The sequence below is a fragment of the Lepidothrix coronata genome, unplaced genomic scaffold (assembly GCF_001604755.1).
Source record: "Lepidothrix coronata isolate B3197 unplaced genomic scaffold, Lepidothrix_coronata-1.0 Scaffold329, whole genome shotgun sequence".
NCBI lineage: Eukaryota > Metazoa > Chordata > Aves > Passeriformes > Pipridae > Lepidothrix > Lepidothrix coronata.
The window spans coordinates 169,664-189,637 of record NW_016690509.1 but is presented as its reverse complement, the minus strand read 5'-3'; the positions used below and the strand labels follow the sequence as shown (position 1 = coordinate 189,637).

Genomic DNA, 19,974 nt, shown 5'->3' with positions numbered 1-19,974 from the left:
GGGAAAAAAAAATCCGACAGATCTGGCTTCAGGGGAAGGGCAGAGAGAGGATAAAGGAGAATAGAAGAGGGGGGGCAACAACCCAGCCAGCCTGCCAGGCACACGCAGGTGGCACAAGGCTTGGGGGCCGCGGTGGAACCCCGTGTTTTTCCGTGGCTGGAAAAACCCACTGAGGTGTCAGGGCAAGATGAAACCTGCCCCCTTTCCCCCCACCAGCGGGCAGGGAGGATGCTGGGGGGGTGTTCCAGGGGATGGGTTGGAGCTGGGGACTGCACTTTGGGGTCATGGAGTGCTGAGCACTGGCAAACTCGGCACTCTCTGGCTCCGTGGAGGTGAGTCACTGGTGGGGGGAGCTGGGGAAGGCTGTTGGCTGTGCCCATGGGCATTGTGGGGTCTCCTGTTTCCTCTGCTTCCTTCTCTCTGTGATTTTAGAGCCTCTTTGCTGGTTGGTGGCTGCTCCAGCCGGCACTGCCTGTGGGGAGCCGGATCTGGCCGTGGCCGCTTGTGGACAGCAGGTATCACCTGAACTAATTAGCAAGGAGGTGATTAGAGCCTCAGCACACCCCAGGTGCAGGTTGGTCACAGCGGCAGCACCGCCAGCCTCTGGAGAAACACCAGTGTGAACTGCTGAGCAGCAAAAGCATCGACTGGCACGTGCTTTGGGGCCAAAAAGGGAAGCAAAGGGCCCTGGGTGTGAATGTGTGTGTGCATGTGTTTATATATATATATATATCTATACAGAATAGACAGTTACAGGTCACAGGTAGGTCTGTGAGCCTGTTCACATGGAAAAACACCCTGGCTCTGACTCCTCGTTGGTTATGATGTAAAATGCTGGTGCTGTTGGCTTGTTGTAGGGGCAAAAGGAACAGAGGGAACCCCACTGGAGCTCTAGGAAGAATCCCCTGCTCCTGTGCCCCACAGCTGTTGGCTGTGTGTGTTTGGGGCAGCAGCTGATGGAGCAGCCCTTTCTGGGGGGGCTGCACTGCTGAACACGTCACAGACACTGTGATGCACTGGCTGTGAAATCCACCTGCTGGATTTGTGGGATAGTAAAGGATCACATGGAACATGCCCAGGTCCTGGGGATGGCAAGGTTGTGAGGAGGTTTGGGAGCAAATAGGGAGCTGATAAGACCTTTTTTGTCCATCAGAGTTATCCCTGTGGTAGGTAGGATCTCCCCAGCTCTGCCTCTGGATCACTCATCCACCCCCCTGGAGCTGTGGCACCCGTCCAGCCCTGGGGTGGGATCCCACTCCCGCTGGAGACAAACCCCTTCTCTCTGCAGTAGTCAGAGAAGGGGAGGCCCAGCCAGCACTAAGGGAAGAGGTGGGATAACCATTTCTAGCCCTGCCATTTCAGGTTTGCTGATTTTTCCCCCCGATTTTCCCAGGTATTTCCATTATCCTGGCACACTTACCGGGCTGTTTTTCCTACCGTGCACGGCCCAAGTGCCAAGATCTGGTGTCCCACCAGCCAGCACCCACACTCAGCCCTCACCATGGGCACTGCAGCTCCCACCTGTTGTGATTGTCCCCAGTGAGACAAGGAAAGGTTTTGGGGCACAGTTTCTTTGGGTGTTGGGGATGGCAGAGGAGGAAGGCAGGAGCAACACCAGGCAGCAGGTGAAAGTCTGTGTGTCCAGGCATGGGTTGTGTTTATTTACTGTTTGCTGGTGGTAGTTGAGCCAGGCACAACTATCAGGACTCAGCTGAGCCTGGAACTAAACTCAGTCAGGATAACAACAGCATTTTTTCCAGGGAAACAGCAGGTCAGAGCTGCAGCCACGTGGGAATCATGCCGGGGAGGACTGCAGTGAAAGAAGGACTCGTGTTCCCCAGCGGTGTGGAATGGGGAGGTCACGGAAGGCAGTGGAAAAAGAGGGCAAAGTGCAAAAAAAGGCCTGGAGAGGGAACCTGGAATGAGGTAACTGGTGTTTCCTGTGCTTAAGGCAGTGAGTGAGGAGGACTTAGGTCACCTCTTGCAGCCCAGCCGGGTGCTGCCCCCAGGTTTGTCCCCAGTGCCACAGCTCTGTCCCAGCTACTCCGTGTGCAGGGGAGGCACATCCCAGCTCTGCCACAGTGTCCTTCCTTTCCAAGTCGGAAAGCATCCTGCTCCTGCAAAGCCACCGTCTGGGCATCACTTCCCAGTTCAAGTCCAGCTCAGTCACACGTGGCACTGTGCCAGGGGGTTCATCCAGCACCCCTGGCACTGCCAGGCTGGGGAGGGGGCTCAGGTCCATGTTCTCCTTCTCCTGGGTGAGTGGTGGCTACACCTCGGTGGAGTACTCCATCATGCTGGGGAGAGAGCAGAGGGGTGTTGGGGAACTGTCTGAGCTGGGAGGTGTGGAAAAACACTCCGAGTGGGAACGGGGCCGTTTGCCAAAAATAACGGGAGGGAAAATGACAGGCTGTTTGTGGGAAACCCCTGTTTGTGGGAAACCCCGCAGTCGAGGGGAAGGCAGAGCTGGAAAGCTGAACTGTGGCAGTGTGGTGCTTCCCGAACCCCACCTTCTGCTCCCACCAGGATTATGGGTGGCAGTTGGGACACAGTGGCCATGAAGGGACTGAGACCTCTCGAGAGTGCAGCTCAGTCTGTGGGGGACAGCAGCACCAGGGTGGCCCAGCCTGGGGCTCTTGTTTGCCTTTGTTCAGTTTCCTGCCAAAATATTTAATCCTTTTACATTAAACAAAGTTTAGATGGAAAAGCTGGGCAAAATCACTCCTTATTTTAACTTGGAGCTTTTCTTTTTTCAAAGGAAAAGGGGCTCTGGGATGGACAGATCCTGCAGCCCTGCAGGTCTCCTGCTACAGGGTGGACCATCTCCAAACCCCTGGCACCTACTGGGGCATCACCCACCTCAGTTCTTTACGCAGGTCAGTGTGTTTGCTGTACAGAAGCTCATTCTTGACCTTCTGGGGGACGTCGGGGATGTACCAGGCTGCGATCAGCTTGACACACAGAGCCACGTGCTGCAGGGAGCAAAGGCAGTCAGGGGCTCCCAGCCTGGGCAAGGGGCCTGGACCCAGTCCCTTCCCCCTGCCCCAGCCCTCTCCTGCCCTCCTGGGCGCTCACCTCGAAGATGATGAGGAAGGCAAGCCGGGCTGCCAAGACGTGCCAGAACTGCATGGTGTAGGAGTAGTCGTCGGCGTTCCGGTAATCCCGGTACCTGCAGCACAGCCCCGTCGGTGCCAGCCCGGGCTCCTCCGTGCCAGGTGTCACACCCTGCCTTGGCTCCCTCTGTGGGGGTCCGAGAGGAGCCCCAGCAGCTTCCTCCAGCTCCCTCCAGCTCCGTCACCCCCCCGTCCCCTGGCTGCAGGCTGGATGTAACGGTGAGGGGCACGGTGGTGGTGGTGGTGGTGGGGCTGCTCTTACCTGCACTCCTTGATCTCGTCCCTGTCAAAGTTTGGCAGCATCTCAGGCATACCAAATTCGGGCTCGAAATCCCGGATGTGGAAGATGGAGAGGCTGTGGTTGATGTACCCCGTGGAGCAGCTGCGGGGAAGGACTGGGTTTGTGGCCATTTTTGGGGGGCTGTGGGAGGCCCTAAGCCAAGCAGCTCTTGTCCCTTCTGGGGGACTCAGAGGTCCCCAGAGGGCAACAAAACCCATCTGTCTGCAGCTTTCATTTCTAAGGTTTCCCCAGTGTGTGGATTCTCAGGTGACTCGTAGTGTGGTTAAGCACTGTAACCTCCCATTTTGGGGGAGCCAGCACCCACCTGGGCCTCTCTTTCCCCTCCCTCCCTCCCCATTTTCACACAGCCTGGGGGAAATGGAGGTCTCTGAGGCTTCTGTCTAGTTTGACTGCACTGGGTCAGCCAGCCAAGGCTTGGAGGAACAGGGGGAGGGCAGGAGAGAGCGTGAGCCAGCACCTCGGCAGTCCTGCAGCTCTCCCGTGTTACACGGTGCCCTTTCCAGTAAGGGCACCAGTTTACCCACCATGGGGATGATGCGAGGGGGAGGCCAGCTGGGATGTTGAAGGTGATGCCACTGGAAACCCTGCCCTGCTCCCCTTTCCCCCCACCCCACTGTGGGGGACAGCTCAGCTTCCTCGTGCTCCTGCAGCGGTGGCACTGAGGCAGGTGGGCTCTGCTCAGGGACTGAACTCACTCCACGTCAGTGCGGTTCTCCCCCACACAGGGGCTGTACATGTACTTGTAGACCTGCATGGGGATGAAGTCGGAGGTGATGGCAATCACCAGCCCGTTCCCGATGACAGCCAGGATGCCGATGGCCTCCAGGACCTGCAGCCAGATCCCTGCAGGAGAACAGCAGCTGGTGAGGCCCCTCTGCCACCCCACTGGCAGGTTGCAGCCCCACCCAGCTCCACCTCAGAGACAGGTTTGGCATGGCCAGTCCAAACTGCCCCTCAGCCTCTTCAGGGTCTGAAACGGCTTCTCCTTCCCCGACCCACAGCTGTCCCCGTGCTCTCCCACTTCCATGGGATGCTCAGGGGCTCCTGGGGAAGGGGCTAAGCCCCGGCACCGCTGGCCCAGGCAGCAGTGCTGGCAGGAGGGCGCCGGTGGAGCCCCTCTCACCGATGTCGTTGGCCCTCCTGGGCACCATGCGCCGGTGCAGCCGCACCATCTTGATGGCGTCCATGTGGATCTCGAACATGTTGTTGAAGAGCGCCAGGAGCGGGGCCAGGGGGAAGGCAGCGACAAAGATGGTGGTGAAGCTGTACTGGATCACTGCAGAGGGGGAGACACCACGTGCTGGTGTGAAGCCACCGCAGAGCAGACGTCCCCCAGGCTCCGGAACGCTGTCTGGGTTAGTCCTGCTCTGGGGCTTGCGTGAGAGGGGCTTTGCAGGGGTGGAAGTGGGAGATAGGCATGCCTTGGGGACCCCACACCCCTACTGGGGACCCCTAGCTCTCATGGGGCTGTCAGAGGGGGGATCTGTGGGGACCTGCAGGGCACTGGTTGAGGGACCACGCTGGGGTTACAGCCATCACCCTGGGAGGAGAGGAAGGTCCCAGGCCAGCACAGTTGACCTCTCCCTCTGTTTTGGGAACGATCTCCTTGGTGTACCAGAGCACTCAGAGTGGGGCTGAGCGTGGAGGTGGGGCTCAGGGCTCTCCCTTCCCCACAGGAATCCCTTCCCCAGCATCCAGCACTCTCCAACCAAGGGGCACACATGGCTGTGCCCCAGCACCCTCCTCGCCCGCCCCCCTGCCTTACATACTCATCTCCAAGAACTCGTCGAACAAGCTGAAGACGTTGACCTCGTTGAGCTTATAGTTCTTCAGCCACTGCCTTTTGCAGGGGTCCTCAGCCTCCTCCTCCTCTCCCAGAAATATGCTCCTCTTCTTGGGGCTCTTCTGGTTCTTGCGTAGCTTGTGGCTTATCCAGCTGCAAAACAGAGGGATTTGCGTGGCTGCTGCAGAGGGCAGCAGGGCTGGACTGCTGCTGGGACACACCTGGAGGAAGGGAACGGAGGACACCCTGGCCCAAAGACCAGGGTTCCTCTCTGCGAGAGCTGGATCGGTGTCCTGGCTGTGCAGGAGCTTCAGCAAGGGAAGCTTACGGGATGAGATACTCCATCACGTTGCTGATGGTCTGCTTGAGCAGCATGATGATGGCCATCTGGATGAAGAGGTCAGTGATGCATCCGCTGGGGTGGCACTGGAAGGGAGGAGAGGAGAAGGGTCGTGCCCTGCAAGCAGGGCGGGCAGGCCCAAGGGGCCCTTTGCTAGAGGAGGAAGCTGAGATTCCCAGAGCCTCTCTAGTGGCAGTAGGAAAAGGAAGAGGAGCAGTTGTTCATGGGGTCAGAGAGCTTCAGGGCGAGTGCCTCACCTCCTCCAGCCTCCACCGGCCGGCGATGCGCACGTAGTGCCCTGGGCGGCCGTTGATCCTGGGCGAGGAAGCAACAACAGCAATACCCTTTGAGCCATGGCCCCCCGAGTCCCAAATGGGGTCCCTGTGCCTGGCAGGGAGGGTGGGGGGTGGGTCTGTCCCTGAGCCCTGGGGAGGGTTGGGGACATGCACCCCAAGCCCCGTCTGCCCTCTGCTCCCCCCCAGCCGCCACTCACCGTCCCAGGAAGAAGGCAATGTAGATGAGCGAGGAGAAGTTTGTGAAGAACTGGAAGGTGAAAATCTTCATGGTGAAGTTTTTCTCCCGCTGGGAGAAGCTCCGTGGTTTCTCTAGGAAAGGGAGCAAGGCCCGGGGGCTTGGTCACAGAGCAGTGGGACCTCGCCTTGCTCCCCCTCAGGTGCTACAGCAGCTCTGTGAAGGTTGGAAAGGTGTCTCTGCCCTCCACCTGAGCCCTCTGGTGGAAGGGAGCCCAGCTGAGCAGGGAGGTCCCCTAGAACCATGAGCCTGGGGAGAAAGGGCCTTTCAGCTGGGAGGAAATCTATGTTGGGAGGAAATCCACGTTGTGAGCTCCCCTGGAGCTCTGTTGCCCTCCTGCTTGTGCTGGGTCACAACCCTGTAGGGTGAAGGTCCATACAAAGCAAAATATGGCTGTGGAGCAACAAAGCTGGCAGCACATGGACCACAGATGAGTGTGTTGGGGAGGCTGCTGGCCTCCCTGGCTGTGTTATGGAGACCTGCCCAGCTGGAGCTTCTGGGGAGATGCCTTGTGATGGCAGAGGATGGGGAGGGGATGGGAGCCTGGGTGCATTTGGGAATGGCAGGGGAGCTGTGCTGTGCTGCAGGCACCACCGGGCGCTGCAGGAGCGGGGTGTGCCGGCGGGAGACGCCCCCAGTTTCCCTTACCCAGGTCGCAGAGGAAGAGGGCCACGCGCCTGTTGATCTGCGGGAGAGAGAGAGAGAGAGGGGTAACGCGAGCGGGGCGGCGAGGCCGGGAGGAGACCCCCAGGCCGCCTGGCTCGGCACCTTGGTCATGATGACGATGGTGAGGTAGTGCAGCACGGCCCCCGTCATGACGGCCATGGTGTCGGCCTGCTCCCGCAGCAGCCCCAGGCCGCTCTGGGTGAAGAGCGCCGTGGCGATCACCCGGTAGATGACGAGCGCGTGGGCGATGCCGATCAGCACCAGGATCTGCGGGGGAGGGAAGGCTGCAGAAGGGCATGGAAGGGCACGTGGGCCCCATCCCGCCCGAGGGCCACCAGGGATCTGGGTGTGGCCTCGAGGGCAAACCCACGTCCCCGCAGTTGAGGGCGGGAGGGTCAGTGAGGTGGGTGTTGAGGGTAGGGCAAGGGGTGATGGGTACAGGCTGAAAGAGGGGAAATTCGGGCTGGATGTTAGGAAGGAATCCTTCCCTGTGGGGGTGGTGAGGCCCTGGAACAGGTTGCCCAGGGAGGTTGTGGATGCTCCAACCCTGGTGGCGTCCAAGACTAGGTTGGATAAGGATTTGAGCAACCTGATTTAGTGGGAGGTGTCTCTGTGCAGGGCAGGGGGGAGCGGGACTGGGTGATCTTTAGGGTCTCTTCCAGCCCTTAACATTCTATGGTTCCACGATGCTACACCTCCATCTGAACCAGTCTGGACTCTCCATTGGCCCACAGAGGGGCACGAGGACACTGAGATTTGCCTCTTCCTGCCCTCTGGGTCACTGCCTTGATCTTTGCTGCCAGGGCAGAGCCTTCAGCCCAGGTACCCACAAAGGGTACCTAGCCCCAGCCATCAGCACAGCAGGGTGTGAATGTGAGGGAGCCCCTGGATCCTTGTAATGGGCACAGACCGGCCCTAAAAACCTGGTCTCTGCTTTTGCTGCAGCAACAGGATGCTCTGAGGTGCTTCAGAGTAGGGAGGGAAGGAGGAAGCTCACTCTCCCTTAAACCAGACCTTCTTCCCGTGGTCACCTGTCACGTACCATCAGCAGAACCAAGAGGAGGATGATGGTGCTGCGGAAGTAGGAGTGCTGGTATTTTCGGGGTTCATGCTGTAAGTTATTGATCAGTTCCATAGCCAGCTCCTCCTTAAAAATGAATAAAAAAATAAAACTAAAAAAAAAATGGGAAAGAAAGGATCCAGCAGAGCGGTGCCCAGGGGTCCTTGTGTCAATGGACATGTGGGATAAGCAGTGCTGGGGAAGGACAGGGATAAGCACCCAGCCCACAACAGCATGGCTAAGCCTGACTGAGCTCAAACTAGGCAAGGAACTCCTTTGACGTGTCTTTTCTATGTCCAGGTGACTCCTGAGAAGGAAAGCATAGAGCAAGAAAGATGATGTCCTCACCTCTTCCTCATCCCACCCGTATAGGTTCCAGTTGGTGACCACAGTGGCTCTCTGCCTCTTCCACAGCTCCAGGAACACAGTGGCTGGATTGGGAAGGAGAGAGTGCAGTGACACTCAGGGATGGCTCTGACAGCCATCCCTCTGTCCCACAGAGCAAGACAGAAAGTCATGTCCCATCCAACCCGATGTCAACCAGCCTGGACTGCCCTTGGCCTGTGAAGGACAGGTCACTTCTACAGCTCAGTGAGCTGGCAGAACCCTGAGCATGGAGCAGTGAGGGGATGGGGATGGTGCAGGTGAGCTTTCACTGACAGTCAGGCCAGCTCTGGTGTCCCTAAGGAATTTGGGGTAAGCCAGAGCGAGCCCCAGGGCTGTCCTGATGTGCTGGACATGTTCACGTGGCACCAGCCAGACACGTCATTTGAGACTGATGAAAAATGCACTTTTCAGGTGGAATGGGTGTCCTGCACTGCACCCTGGCACGGCTACACCCCTGCAAATCCACTTCCCTCCTGTTAATCTGGACTGATCCTCCTGACTGACCCTGTGTAACCCAGCCCATGGCTACACACAGGACCTGTGGGCACCCAGCTCACACTGGAGGTGGTTGGTAACTGAGGGGGCTGTGGCAAAGCCAAATGAGTGTGCAGCTAAGGTGATAATGGGATCCCATCATCCCACAGCAAATAAGAGGCAGTGAAGTGATTTGGAAAGGCTGAGGAGGGCTCTGGAGGTCCCTCCTTCCTGCAGCTGTGGCCACTTAACAGGCAGCTGATAAAAAAGGTCCACCCAGAGGCTGCTGGGTGCTTTGGGGGAGGCTGTGGTGAGTGGAAGCTTCAGGTAGGACAGGTAAGGAGTGTTTGGGGAGCTGGAGGATATCACCAGGGTGATTTTGTCTCTTGCTGTGTCTGAAAGGGGAGGAGATAAGGGCTAAAAGCCATCCTGAATGGTGAAGCTGTGTTGTTCCCCCACTTTCCACCACCTGCTCCCTCTCCCAACTCGTGTGTGCTGGGCACCCAGACACTGGCACCTACCCCAGAGGGCCATGAACATGGCAAAAAGGACCGTGGCCTCGTTGTCAATCATGTGAGTGACCTGGAAGAGATGAAGGAAGAGTGTGTTGGGGCAGGGAGGCACAGGAGCTGTGGCACCCCGGGGCGTGCTAAGCCACGCTCTTGTCACCCTGGTCTCCCCTGAAAGAGGTATAGATGCTGCAGGAGGGTAAAATGCAGGAAGGTGATGGACACTGGGGCTTGCTACTGGTAAAATCACCCTCGGTGGAGGTGGAAAGTGTGATCTGGGAGGGGTTTTCTTTCCAGCGGTGTGGGAGCAGCACAAGCCGGGAGTGACCTCGAGAGTGACCTCGGAGTGACCTCCCCATCCCTGACCTCGAGGCTGCCTTTGGGAAGGGGGTTCCTTACCTTGGCGTAGGTGCAGGTGTCAGAGAGGACCCAGTAGGGGCACTTCTTGTCGCAGAGCGGGCACATGATGGTGGTGTTGGCCTCACAGATCTCCCTGCTGCAGGGAAAGCAGGAGGGAAGCAAAGGGGGATAATGGTGGCTCAGGGCTCCCTGCAGAGCACAGAGCACAGTCAGTGGGATGCGTGTCTGGCATTCCCAAGTGCCTTACCTCACCTGGCTGGAACTGAAGAGAGTAATCCCAGCCACGAAGGTCAGCACCCCAGCCAGTGCAGCAAAACCCAGCAGGTAGGTGTACCAGCCCAGCCAGGCGAAGTATAAGGCCACCTTCTCACCAAAATAGCCCCTGGGAGGAAAGGGGAGAGGGGGTTTGCAGCCAGAGAGGAGATCAGGTGGCTGGGGGGGTCACTAAAAAATGCTCTTCAACCCCCCCGAGGGATTTTGGGTCTGGGAGGGGCAGGGGGTCTGAGTGTCTGGGGACTTTGGGAGGGGCAGAGTCAGCCCAGGTGGGCAGAGCAGCTATTTTACGTCTCTGTGGTGTCAAATAGGCCTCATGCTGAGAATGGAGAGAAAGGCTGAGAAAGGAAAGGTTCCAGTTTTAGAAACACTGGGCCTGAAGAAGATGGGAGGGCTGTGGGGTGCAAGCTTTCTCAGACCAGAGCAAATCCTCCTCCTGGGCTCAGCCACCTCCCTGCAGTGCTTCCATGTCCCATGGTGGCAGCACTTTTGGTTTTACGGTGTAGGAAGAGGGTTGGAGGTGTGGGTAAGAAATGATGGTACCTACTGACTGAGAGGAGGTTTTCCCTCCTGTATTCCAGGGGAATTAACTTCCTACCAGCAGTCAGAGGTGGTGATGTGCTCCCTGCCCTTTGTTTAAACAAAAACCTCAACACCTCCCCATACCACCACCCCCAATTTAATACTCTGCCCTTTAATCCTTGTGTCATAGCAACAAGTCACGACACACTGACCTTAGAAATAAGCTTGTGCACAGTCTCCAGCGCCACTTCTAGACATGTAAAATGTTTAAGGAAGGTGAGAGCACCTCAATTTTAAGATCTCCCCTTGACAGAGCCCTTTGACAGGTTTATGAAGCAACACGTTCTTTTTTCCCTCCTGCCCGTGGAGTTAGTTTTCAAAAATAAGAGCTGTGCTCTTCTCTGGGGTTTAATGTGGTTGTGGGAGCCCCTCATTGCCTTTACTGCCCCGAGGTCAGCCTCAGGCTGGGTTGATGCACTAATGCTCCATTCCCACCTCTCCTGCCTTCTGAATGTGGTTGAAAACCAACTGGGTTAATTAAAACCCGCACAGACGTGGGGGTTGTTTCGTGCTGCGGGATCAGCAGATGGAGCTGGGAGCCGCAGGGATAACCCTCAGGCTAAGAGCTTTGGGAGATTCGGGAGCAGCCCAGTGCTTGTTCAAAGGTATGATTTTAGGGTTCAAAGCAATGATTTCAAAGGCCAGGCAGGAGCCTGGCCAAGGTCATCAAGCTCTCTGGGTCTCAGGTGGGACCTCTTGGTTAAAAAGCTCTGCCCCTTCTGCCCGTGTTACCTGATCTTCTCAATTGGCTGCTGGTTAAATACACCTCTCCAGCGAGCCCAATTGTCCCTGGAGAATTCCCTTACAGCTTCCTTCTGGAGAGCAGAGAAGTCGGTTGGATACAGGAATACCAGTGCACCCTCAATTCCCTGCCCGGCTCCGAGGCTGCTGCCGGGAGCTTTGCCGTGCCCTTCACCCAGCGAGCTCCTGGGGCAGCCCCGGTTACCCACAGGTCTCTCCCACCCTGTCTTGCTCCTCCACCTGTCCTGGATTTTCCTCCCAGGCCCCCGTGTGCTCAGCCTCACCTCATGCAGGGGAAAGGCTGCCTCAAACACGTTTTTCTTCATCAGGCCGTGCAGCTTCTCTGGGAGCAGAGCAGAAGGGGAGAGGGTTAGGGATTTGGGGAGAGGGAGCAGAGGAACTGCTGCTTCCCGCAGTCCAAATCTCCCAGCCTCTGGCATGTGGCAGCAAATTGACTTGTCTGAGCTGCACCCTGGTTTTCTCCCCCTGTTTACATCCTCCCTGGGATGGCCTGTGCCCACCATAGGGCAGGAGTTTTCCTGCAGATCCAGGCTGAGCACCACCCCTGTGATCCCCGTTCCCTTACCCAAGTCAGGTGTCACCGTGTTCCGCAGGATGAAGTGCACGATCCTTATCCTGAACAAAGAGAAGCTGTGGTTAAAGGCTGCTCTGGGGCGCAGAACTGTGTTGTGTGGCCCAGGAAAAGCAGGGCAGGGAAGGAAGAAGGTGTGCACCAAAATCCATGGAGGGAAGACGGGGAGAGCCGAGCTGGATAATGGATGCTGGTGTGGAGAACGGTGAGTGCAGGATGCTGGAAGTCAGCTCAGCACCCACCTGGTGGTCATTGGGATGTCCTGGGGGGAATTTTCATTTTGGAGCTTCTTGTCGGGGTTCCCCAGAAGACACTGGTACTTCCGGAAGACCTGCTCTGGGGCACGGACTCCATAAAATAGCTTTGTGTCCTCAATTTTCTAGTGGGGGGAAAGAGGGGCTGTTAGAACAGAGCAGAGGGGCAGGGAAGGGGCAGAGCTGGAAGGGCCAGGGGCTGTGCCAGGGGCTGTGGTCTCTCTCCTCTGATTGAGCAAGAGGTTTATTTTCCAGCACTGATGTGGTGATCAGCTCAGTGGTTCGTTTCCTGGGATGCAGGTACCCGAGCCAGGCCAAGTTTCTCCTGCCTTTTCCTCCCACAGCCCCTCACCTTGATGGTGAACCCCTTCTTGCTCAGCTCATCCAGGAACTTCTTCCTCTTGGTCTCCTTCTCACTGCCCACTTCATGGATGTCGCTCACCAGAACGAAATCCCACTTCTCTTCACTCTGCCCACAAAAGCACCAGGGAATTATTAGGGATGGAAAGCCGAGAGCTCTCCCTCCCAGCTCCAGCCTCTGAGAGGTTTGGACCTTCATTGTGGCTGCGTAGAGGGGAACTGGGAATGAGCAAGGGAATGGGGATGGGGAAACTGAGGCAGCTGCTTCCCTGGCACTGCCCTGCTCCCCTCTCTGAGCTGGGCTGAACTCACTGTGGGTGCAGAGGGAGCAGAGCTTACCGAGGGGGTGAAGGGGTCCGTGTCCTCCACAGGATAATCCCTCCAGGGAGTCAACAGAATTTCATCATGCTGAAAAGAAAAGCAGTGAAGGGAAGGCTTCAGTGGGCTCCCTGGGGCATCCTGTGTTTTCCTCTCCCAGCAGCCTCGAGGGGATGCCCGGGGAGGAAGGTGAGAGCGGTCTTGTCCAAAACCTTCTCCTACCCACTCCTAGTCGCCTGTTTGGGGCTCTCCTGAGCCAGCTGGGGATTTGTGTTCCAGGATGATGGAGGGACAGCTACCCCGTGAGGGTGTGCAGCCTTCCTCTAGAACTCATGATGCCCTAGGGCTGTGAGGGAACTGGCCAGGAGAAAAAAAAACCTCCGTCTGCTCTGGACTTTGCTCCTTCTTGTTTCACCTGATGGCCTGACATTTGTAGTGGAAGAGTGTCAACACTTCACCCTGTCTCTCCATGCTACAGCAGATTTTATGGGCTCTAATCAGGCTTTTCCATTCGTCTGTTGTTCCCGTCAGATAGGGCACTGCTGGCTTTTTGGGGAGGGTAGGGAAGGTACTTTTAAGTTCTGGTGAAGGGAGAGTGAGGCACAGATAGGCTGGCACAGCCTTGCAGCAGAGCAGGTGGAAAAAAATCCTTGGAAAACATGTTGGATGCCTCAGTCTGCAGCCAAGGGACAGAGAGGGAAGGACGAGCTGCTGATCACAGCATCAAGGAATATCCTCAGTTGTGAGGGACCCACAAGGATCATCTAATCCAGCTCCTGGCACTGCACAGGACCACTGCAAAAGTCCACGTGCCTGAGAGCATTGTCCAAACGCTGCTGGAACTCTGGCTTTTCCCTGTTCGCCTCCTGTGTGTCCCCGGCTCTGGAGAGAACGGCTGTGCAGGGGCCAAGGCAGCTCCCACCTTCCTGTTTACAGGGAATTACGCTTGGATACCCAAGGGTGCAGCTCTGGGCGAGCACAAAGCAGGTAATCCTGGAATGGTTTTTGTTGGAAGAGACCTTAAAGCCCATCCAGTGCCACCCTCTGCCATGGTCAGGGACACCTTCCACTAGCCCAGGTTGCTCCAAGCCACATCCAGCCAGGCCTTGGACACTTCCAGGGATGGGGCAGCCACAGCTTCTCTGGGAAACCTGTGCCAGGGCCTCACCACCCTCACAGGGAAGAACTTCTTCCCAACATCCCATCTTAGCCCTGCCTCCCTTCAGCTTAAGCCATAAGGTTTCCCTGTGGGTTTCTTTGCTGTGCTTTGCTGTGACTCGTGGTGTGTCCCCACAAGCAGCAGCACAGAGGGCTGGTGATGCAGTGCAGCAGCGGGAAGGAGCTGCCAGGGATGGGGGTATTGTCACTCGGGGTCACCAGAGACACTGCGACCTGAAAGGCAGCCCAGCCAGACGGGTTCCTCCAGCTGTCACCTTGGGAGCAGAGCTGTGGTGGTGAAACCGTGCCCTGATGTAAGATCTGGATCCCAAGCTTTCACTGGAGAATGAGGCCATGGATGCAGGAGAGGCCAGGATGAGGAAAGGGCTGAAATGTTCCATCAGATCCTTGCTCACGTGGATCAGCCACAGCACAGGAGCCATGAGGAGACTGACAGCCAGGAAGCCAAAGTGGGAATGCTCGAGAAGAGGAATGTTCTAGCCCAGAGGTGCTGTTGTAACAAGAGCCAGAACTTCTCTTGGATAAAAGGTACTCAGTTTAGGGCAAGAGGCGGAGGAGGGGGTTATGGTGTTGTCACCTGCTCTGCCAGAGCTCTAACCAGGTCTGGGGGGCAGGACTGGCTGTGACAGTTCTCCCTGTCCCTGGCTGAGCCCCTCTCTGCTCATCTGGGCACAGAGGGTTGGGAGTGGGAGCCTCACTGGGCTCTGCCCTATTGCCAGCGCTCTGGTGCTGGCACAGATCTGGCCTGGCACAGCTCTCCCCTGTCGTGTGGGCTCATGCCTGCCTGGCTGGTTTCTCACAGCCTCCATGTGCACCAGCCTCGTCCTGCAGAGATTCCCTGCCAGCACCACCTGTGATCACGGGGCTGTGGAGGGGAAGCCACCTGTTGGGGACAGGGCGGTCTTGGGGCGTTCCTAAATGCCGCCTCCTGTTGTCCTGCTGCTGCTGACCCCAGTCAGAATCTGTTCCTAATATCTCATTTAACCCTACTTTCTGTCGGTTTGAAGCCATCCCCCCTTGTCCTGTCACTCCAGTTCCTGATGGGAAGGCAGAGATGTGTAGGCAGGGACAGCTGCAGAGGGCAGGGACTTCGGATCACTGTTATTCTCCCACACCTAGTTTTTTTTGTCCCGGGGATTAGGGAGTCGGATCACGAGCAGGTGAGGCCACCTGGGCTCTGCAGTGGTTGTGTGAACCCTGGACTCTATCCCTGCTCTCAGGGAGGACGCTTTCACTCCCTCCTGCCCTGTGGTCAGAGCGGGATTTGGAAGTGCCACTGTGCAAAGGTGTAGGAGAAGCGACTGGCACAATGGGAAGCAGGAATTTCAATGTTAAAAAGGGTTTCCATGCCCTGAGGTGCCTCCAGGTATATCAGTGGTGCTTCTCCCCTGTCACAGGCCAGGTAACCCACTGCCCTGAGCATTCCTTCAGGGAAATGGCCACAGGCACCCCTGGGCTGGGGGCGGGGTCACCTGTGTGAGTAACTCAGGCCAAGGACCTGGATAGGATCCGGCATCCTTGTGTTCCTTTCCAGTCATGGACTGGTGAGGGTTTGGGCTGTTCCCATCACCCACACTGAGATGACCAAATTGCTCTTCTCTCCGGGACGTTTCTCACGCAGCTTCCCTTGGAGCACTTCCATGTTACCTAATGGCTTCCTGAGAGAAGTGGGACAGCCTTCAGCTGGAGAGGCAGGCGGCACACCTGGACCTTTACCACCTGCCCTGTTCTTGGAGAATTTGCCTGGCTTTTTCAAGGGAAGGAAACCGCATCTTTCCTTCCAGTCCAGAGAAGAAAAACGGCACCGCTGCCCCTGTACTGCTTTTGGAATACCTCGAAGGCCGGAAGCAGATGAGCGGTAGGGATCAGAGCTTAGCTCATCCCGTGTTTCCAAGGCAAGGGTGCTTAGAGGTGCTGAAAAGCAACAGCCTGGAAGTATTGGAGCAGTTTGTGTTCCTACCTGCATGGTGAAGCGGAGAGCCTTCCTCTGTCCTGGTGCTCCTCGGGGCAGATCTGCAGGCAAGATGGGCTGGAGGCTCCTGGGCTTCCTTGTCGCGTGGTTTCCGTCCCCAGCTCCTTTGCCCGAGGACTCATGTGCAGCGCCTCGACTTCCGTGTGGGACTCCCGCCTGCCTTGGGAGGGAGCTGATATCGGGAGGAGGTGAGGAAGCTGCCCTTCACCCTCGCTCAGAGGAGTGGCAAGCCCAGAACCGCCCAGCACCGGGGCAGGTAAATGTGCCGGGATCCTCCTGCGGCCCCAGGGCTCTGCCACCCTCCCCTGCCCCTCTCCGTGCCAGTGCCATGTGCTGTATCCTGTGACATCCCCGAAGAGGTGCCACAAAGGGGCCAAAAGGAGGAAGCACCTAGCAGCAGAAGCTCTAGAAAGCTCTAGAAATCTCTTCATGCCTCACTGGCCGGTAAAGCAGCTCCGGAAGCTGTGTGCTGTTTTCCCCCCTCCATGTGTAACAGTGCTGCCAACCTGGCTTTGGACACTTCCAGGGATGGGGCAGCCACAGTTTCCCTGGGCAACCTGTGCCAGGACCTCGCCACCCTCCCAGGGAATGATTTCTTCCCAATATCTAATCTAAACTTGCCATTCCTTCCCAATATCTAATCTAAACTTGCCATTCCCTCCTGTCCTGTCACTCCAGGCCTTTGTCCAAAGCCACTCTCCAGCTTCACTGTGGGCTCCCTTCAGGTGCTGGAAAGCCACAATTAGGTCACCTCAAAGCCTTGTCTTTTCTAGGCTGAACCATCCCAGTTCTCTCAGCCTTTCCTCATAGCAGAGGTGCTCCAACCCTCTGATCAACTTGGTATCCTTCCTCTAGACTCACTCCAACAGGTCCATGTCCTTCCTGTGCTGGTGCCCCCAGAGCTGGATGCAGTGATCCGATTGGGATCTCACCTGAGCAGAGCAGAGAGGCAAAATCACCTCCCATCTGGAGCTGTGGCTTGGAGCAGGGAATGAATTCTTACAGAAGGTGAGTGAAAAGGTGGTTATGTGTAAGCCAGGTCTCACAGTTCCCCTTTTACTGGCTTTCGGGGGGGGGGTTGTTACTTTAATTTCCAAATAAGAAGAGCTGCCTTTCCTGGGAATAGCAGGAAGATCAGTAACTGCTCTGGATTCCCTTGTGCACTCCAACAGCATTGCTGTGGGTTACTCTAAAATAAATCCTGGGGGGGTAATCCAGCTGTGTCCTGGCAGGAAAGGCAGCCAGCATGTCCAGAGCGGTGTTCCCAGTCAAGCCACCACCACCCTGTGGCTTTGCCAAGTGCCTTGAACAGACCCCAGACTAGACCTGTGGGTTATTAAACGGGGGGGAAAAAAGAGTTGTCTTGCAAATGTCCTGCTGTGTGTGAAACCAAGCGCAGAGGGAAGGCAGGGGCAGACCTTTACCCTCCCAGGAGCGATCCACAGGGATAGCCTGGAGTGGAGAACAGTCTGTATGGGCAGCAGCTCTCCCTGGGTGTGGGAGCGTGTGTGTGTTTACCTGCAGAGAGCGAAGCCCTGTCAGGCAGCGCTTTCCACCTGCCAGCAGAGCAAAGACCTTTGCAGTGTGAGCGCGGCTGGTTCCAGGGAAACGAGATTACCTGTGGGTGGAACAGCCGCGTCGCTCCACCCACACTCCGGCTCCTTTCTCCTGGGCAGGGCTGGGAGGACTTTGCTCTCCAGAGTGTGGGTATCCAGCAGCAGTCCTGAAAGCCTGTGGGCGTTACCAGCCGGTGGGGAAGGCGAGTGTGTGCCCACAGGTTGGCTTTGGGCGACGTATCCATCCCCTGCAGCATCTCACGGCGCTCAGAGGAGACTGCGCTGCTGCTGCTCCTGTTTAGGAGGAATTCGGCTTTGCCTGGGCAAGATTTAGCTGCTTTTGCAGCAAGGCAGGTGACCAGGTCGATGCTGTCCCTCTTTCAGTACTTCCCTCCCCTCGTGCCATGCACCACCTCTGCATTTACTGCTCTGTGGTGCTGCCCGGGGCCGAGGACGGCGGCACGAAAAGCTGGAATCGAGGAGGGAGATGATGCGCCCGCCAGGCTCTGGTGAAAAATCCTCCTGACATGAGGTGTTGTGGAGCTCCGGCTCGAACCTGTGCCAAGGTATTGCAGCCACACAAACCCTGTGTGAGCAGGGAGAGTTATTTAAGGTCTGATCAGCTCCGTGGCTGCTGGGGCTGGTCACACACCCCAACCCACCGATGGACTCCGGCCGCCTGGGGCGGCGGTTTGACCCACGCCGAGTGTGTTGGCGCTGCAGCTCCAGCAGCACTCCCTGACCTGTTAGTCCTGGCTGGGTGTGGAGAGGGTAACTCCCACCTGAGGAGAGGCAACAGACCACTGAGGCTTTTTGTGTGTGAAACCACTCCAGCCACACAGAGGCTGCCTGGCCACCTCAGCTGGCAGTGATGCTTTCCGAGCGTGCAAAGGAACACCTTCCTAATTCAGGACGGTGCTAAAAGATTTATTTGCTCTTTTCAGTTCCCTGCATCTTGGATTTTAATTTTTTTTTCTTTCACCCAGGAGAAGCCTAAAAAGGGAATCGCTTTCCTCTGTACCTGGCTTAGAAGGAGATGATCCTTCTGGGAGAACCTCGGGATAAAGGCTCTCCTAACTCCAAACTATTCTTTCCAGCTGCAGCTTGTGGTGGTCCTTTGCAACTTGGGATGTTCTGCGATCTCTTGGAACAAGGTGAGTGCCTCCAGGTCTCATAAAGCATCACGGGGTCACCAGTGTTTCAGGTTGAGAGGGAATTGTGCAGCAGTCAGAAATGTCCCTTGTACATCCCAGAACTGTGTTTTACTGGTTTTATCTCCAAGGGCAGGAGTTTTCCAGTTTCTCAGGGAATCTTTGGCTAAACCCTTCTCGCACAGATACGGCAACTACCCAGTTTGTATCTGAGAGGGCAAACAGGCAGAATGGTTGGCTTTGCCAGCCCATAAAAGCCCCTTACAGACCGATGAGTGATGGTTGTGAGCTGGTGCTTCACGGTAGCTGAACCCAGCCGGCTGCTGCCCTCCCGTGGCCAGCTCCTTTATTTTGTAGAATCCTAAAAATATTGGAATGGTTATAGTTGGAAGGGAGCTTAAAGATCACCTGGCCCCACCTTCCACTGGACCAGGTTGCTCCGAGCCCCGTCCAACCTGGTCTTGGACACTTCCAGCGATGGGCAGCCACAATTTCCCTGGGAAATCCATTCCAGGGCCTCACCACCCTCACAGGGGAGAATTTCTTCCCAATATCCCATCTAACCCTGCTGTCTTTCAGTATTTCATAGAACCACGGAATAGCTTGGGTTGGAAAGGACCTTTAAAGGTCATGTTGACTACTTGCAGCCTTGTAAATGTTTCCTCTCATTTCTTTCCTGGTTTTGTTTGTCTGCTCCTGCAGAGCGTTCTCTTCCCTCCGTGGTGCTTGGTGCCGTGTCAGGATCTTTCCAGAAAGCCGGATCTTTCCAGCCATCCGGGATCAGTATGTCACATTCTGCGTGAGAAGCCTGGCCAAAAAAAATCTGGAAAGAGCTGAGGAATTCTAAGAACACATCGGATCTGAGGGCACAGGAGCACCCAGCACCCTGCCTTTGAACTCTCCAGGTGGGAACAAAAACTTTTACCAGAAAAACACATTTCTGCAAATGCAAATCTGGCCATGTATTTAATGTTTCATCACACAAAGATGTGGGAACTGGGACGGACGCGGCATCAGGGATGAGACTAATGGGAAAGCACAGTCTGGGGTACTTGAAAGCCACACGACAGTCTGGCAAAGAGCACTTTTCCCTGAATAATTCAAGCGAGTACATGCAGAAGGAAGCTGTTTTCTTTAATTAGCACTCTTTGGTTACTTTTGCCGAGAGATGCAGAGTTTTAGCATTAAATAACAACCCTGGCATAATTTGCAAATGCTGAGTCTGTGCACTCATAGCCCAACGCTGTCACAGCTGAAAGGACTGTTCTCTTTATTCATTTCTTTCCCCCTTCATTTGTGTGTTTTCGTGGAAAGGGCGTGGAGGCATCGGGGGTCCCTCCTGTGAGGGGCGCCGGGACCCTCACCCTGAGGGACACGGGGACCCCTGTGAGGGGCGGCTGAGGGGCACCGGGACCTCCATCCTGAGGGACTCTGGGGCCCCTGTGAGGGGCGGCTGAGGGGCACCGGGACCT

The 19,974-nt window shown here is 56.6% G+C and overlaps 1 protein-coding gene across 1 annotated transcript; it reads right to left on the bottom strand.

Annotated features, from left to right (window-relative positions):
• Positions 1-1,638: 1,638 nt before the first annotated feature.
• On the bottom strand, positions 1,639-15,789 carry ANO9 (anoctamin 9). Its single transcript, XM_017838216.1, has 24 exons — positions 15,784-15,789; positions 12,666-12,872; positions 12,319-12,435; positions 11,955-12,091; positions 11,707-11,756; positions 11,405-11,463; positions 11,112-11,194; positions 9,772-9,906; positions 9,564-9,660; positions 9,177-9,237; positions 8,143-8,225; positions 7,777-7,881; positions 6,837-7,001; positions 6,717-6,753; positions 6,031-6,142; positions 5,795-5,852; positions 5,526-5,623; positions 5,184-5,350; positions 4,538-4,690; positions 4,110-4,257; positions 3,376-3,495; positions 3,076-3,169; positions 2,860-2,972; positions 1,639-2,297 (listed from the first exon to the last, which is right to left on the bottom strand). The coding sequence occupies exons 1-24, from the start codon at positions 15,787-15,789 to the stop codon at positions 2,270-2,272; spliced, it is 2,433 nt and encodes an 810-aa protein (XP_017693705.1). The 3' UTR covers positions 1,639-2,269.
• Between the last annotated feature and the right edge of the window lie 4,185 nt (positions 15,790-19,974).

Coding starts and splice junctions, on each gene's coding strand:
- ANO9 (XM_017838216.1), bottom strand. Junction 9,661..9,771: donor TTCAGTTCCAGCCAGGTGAG/GTAAGGCACTTG, acceptor CTTTCCCTGCAG/CAGGGAGATCTGTGAGGCCA. Junction 5,351..5,525: donor GTGATGGAGTATCTCATCCC/GTAAGCTTCCCT, acceptor TCTGTTTTGCAG/CTGGATAAGCCACAAGCTAC.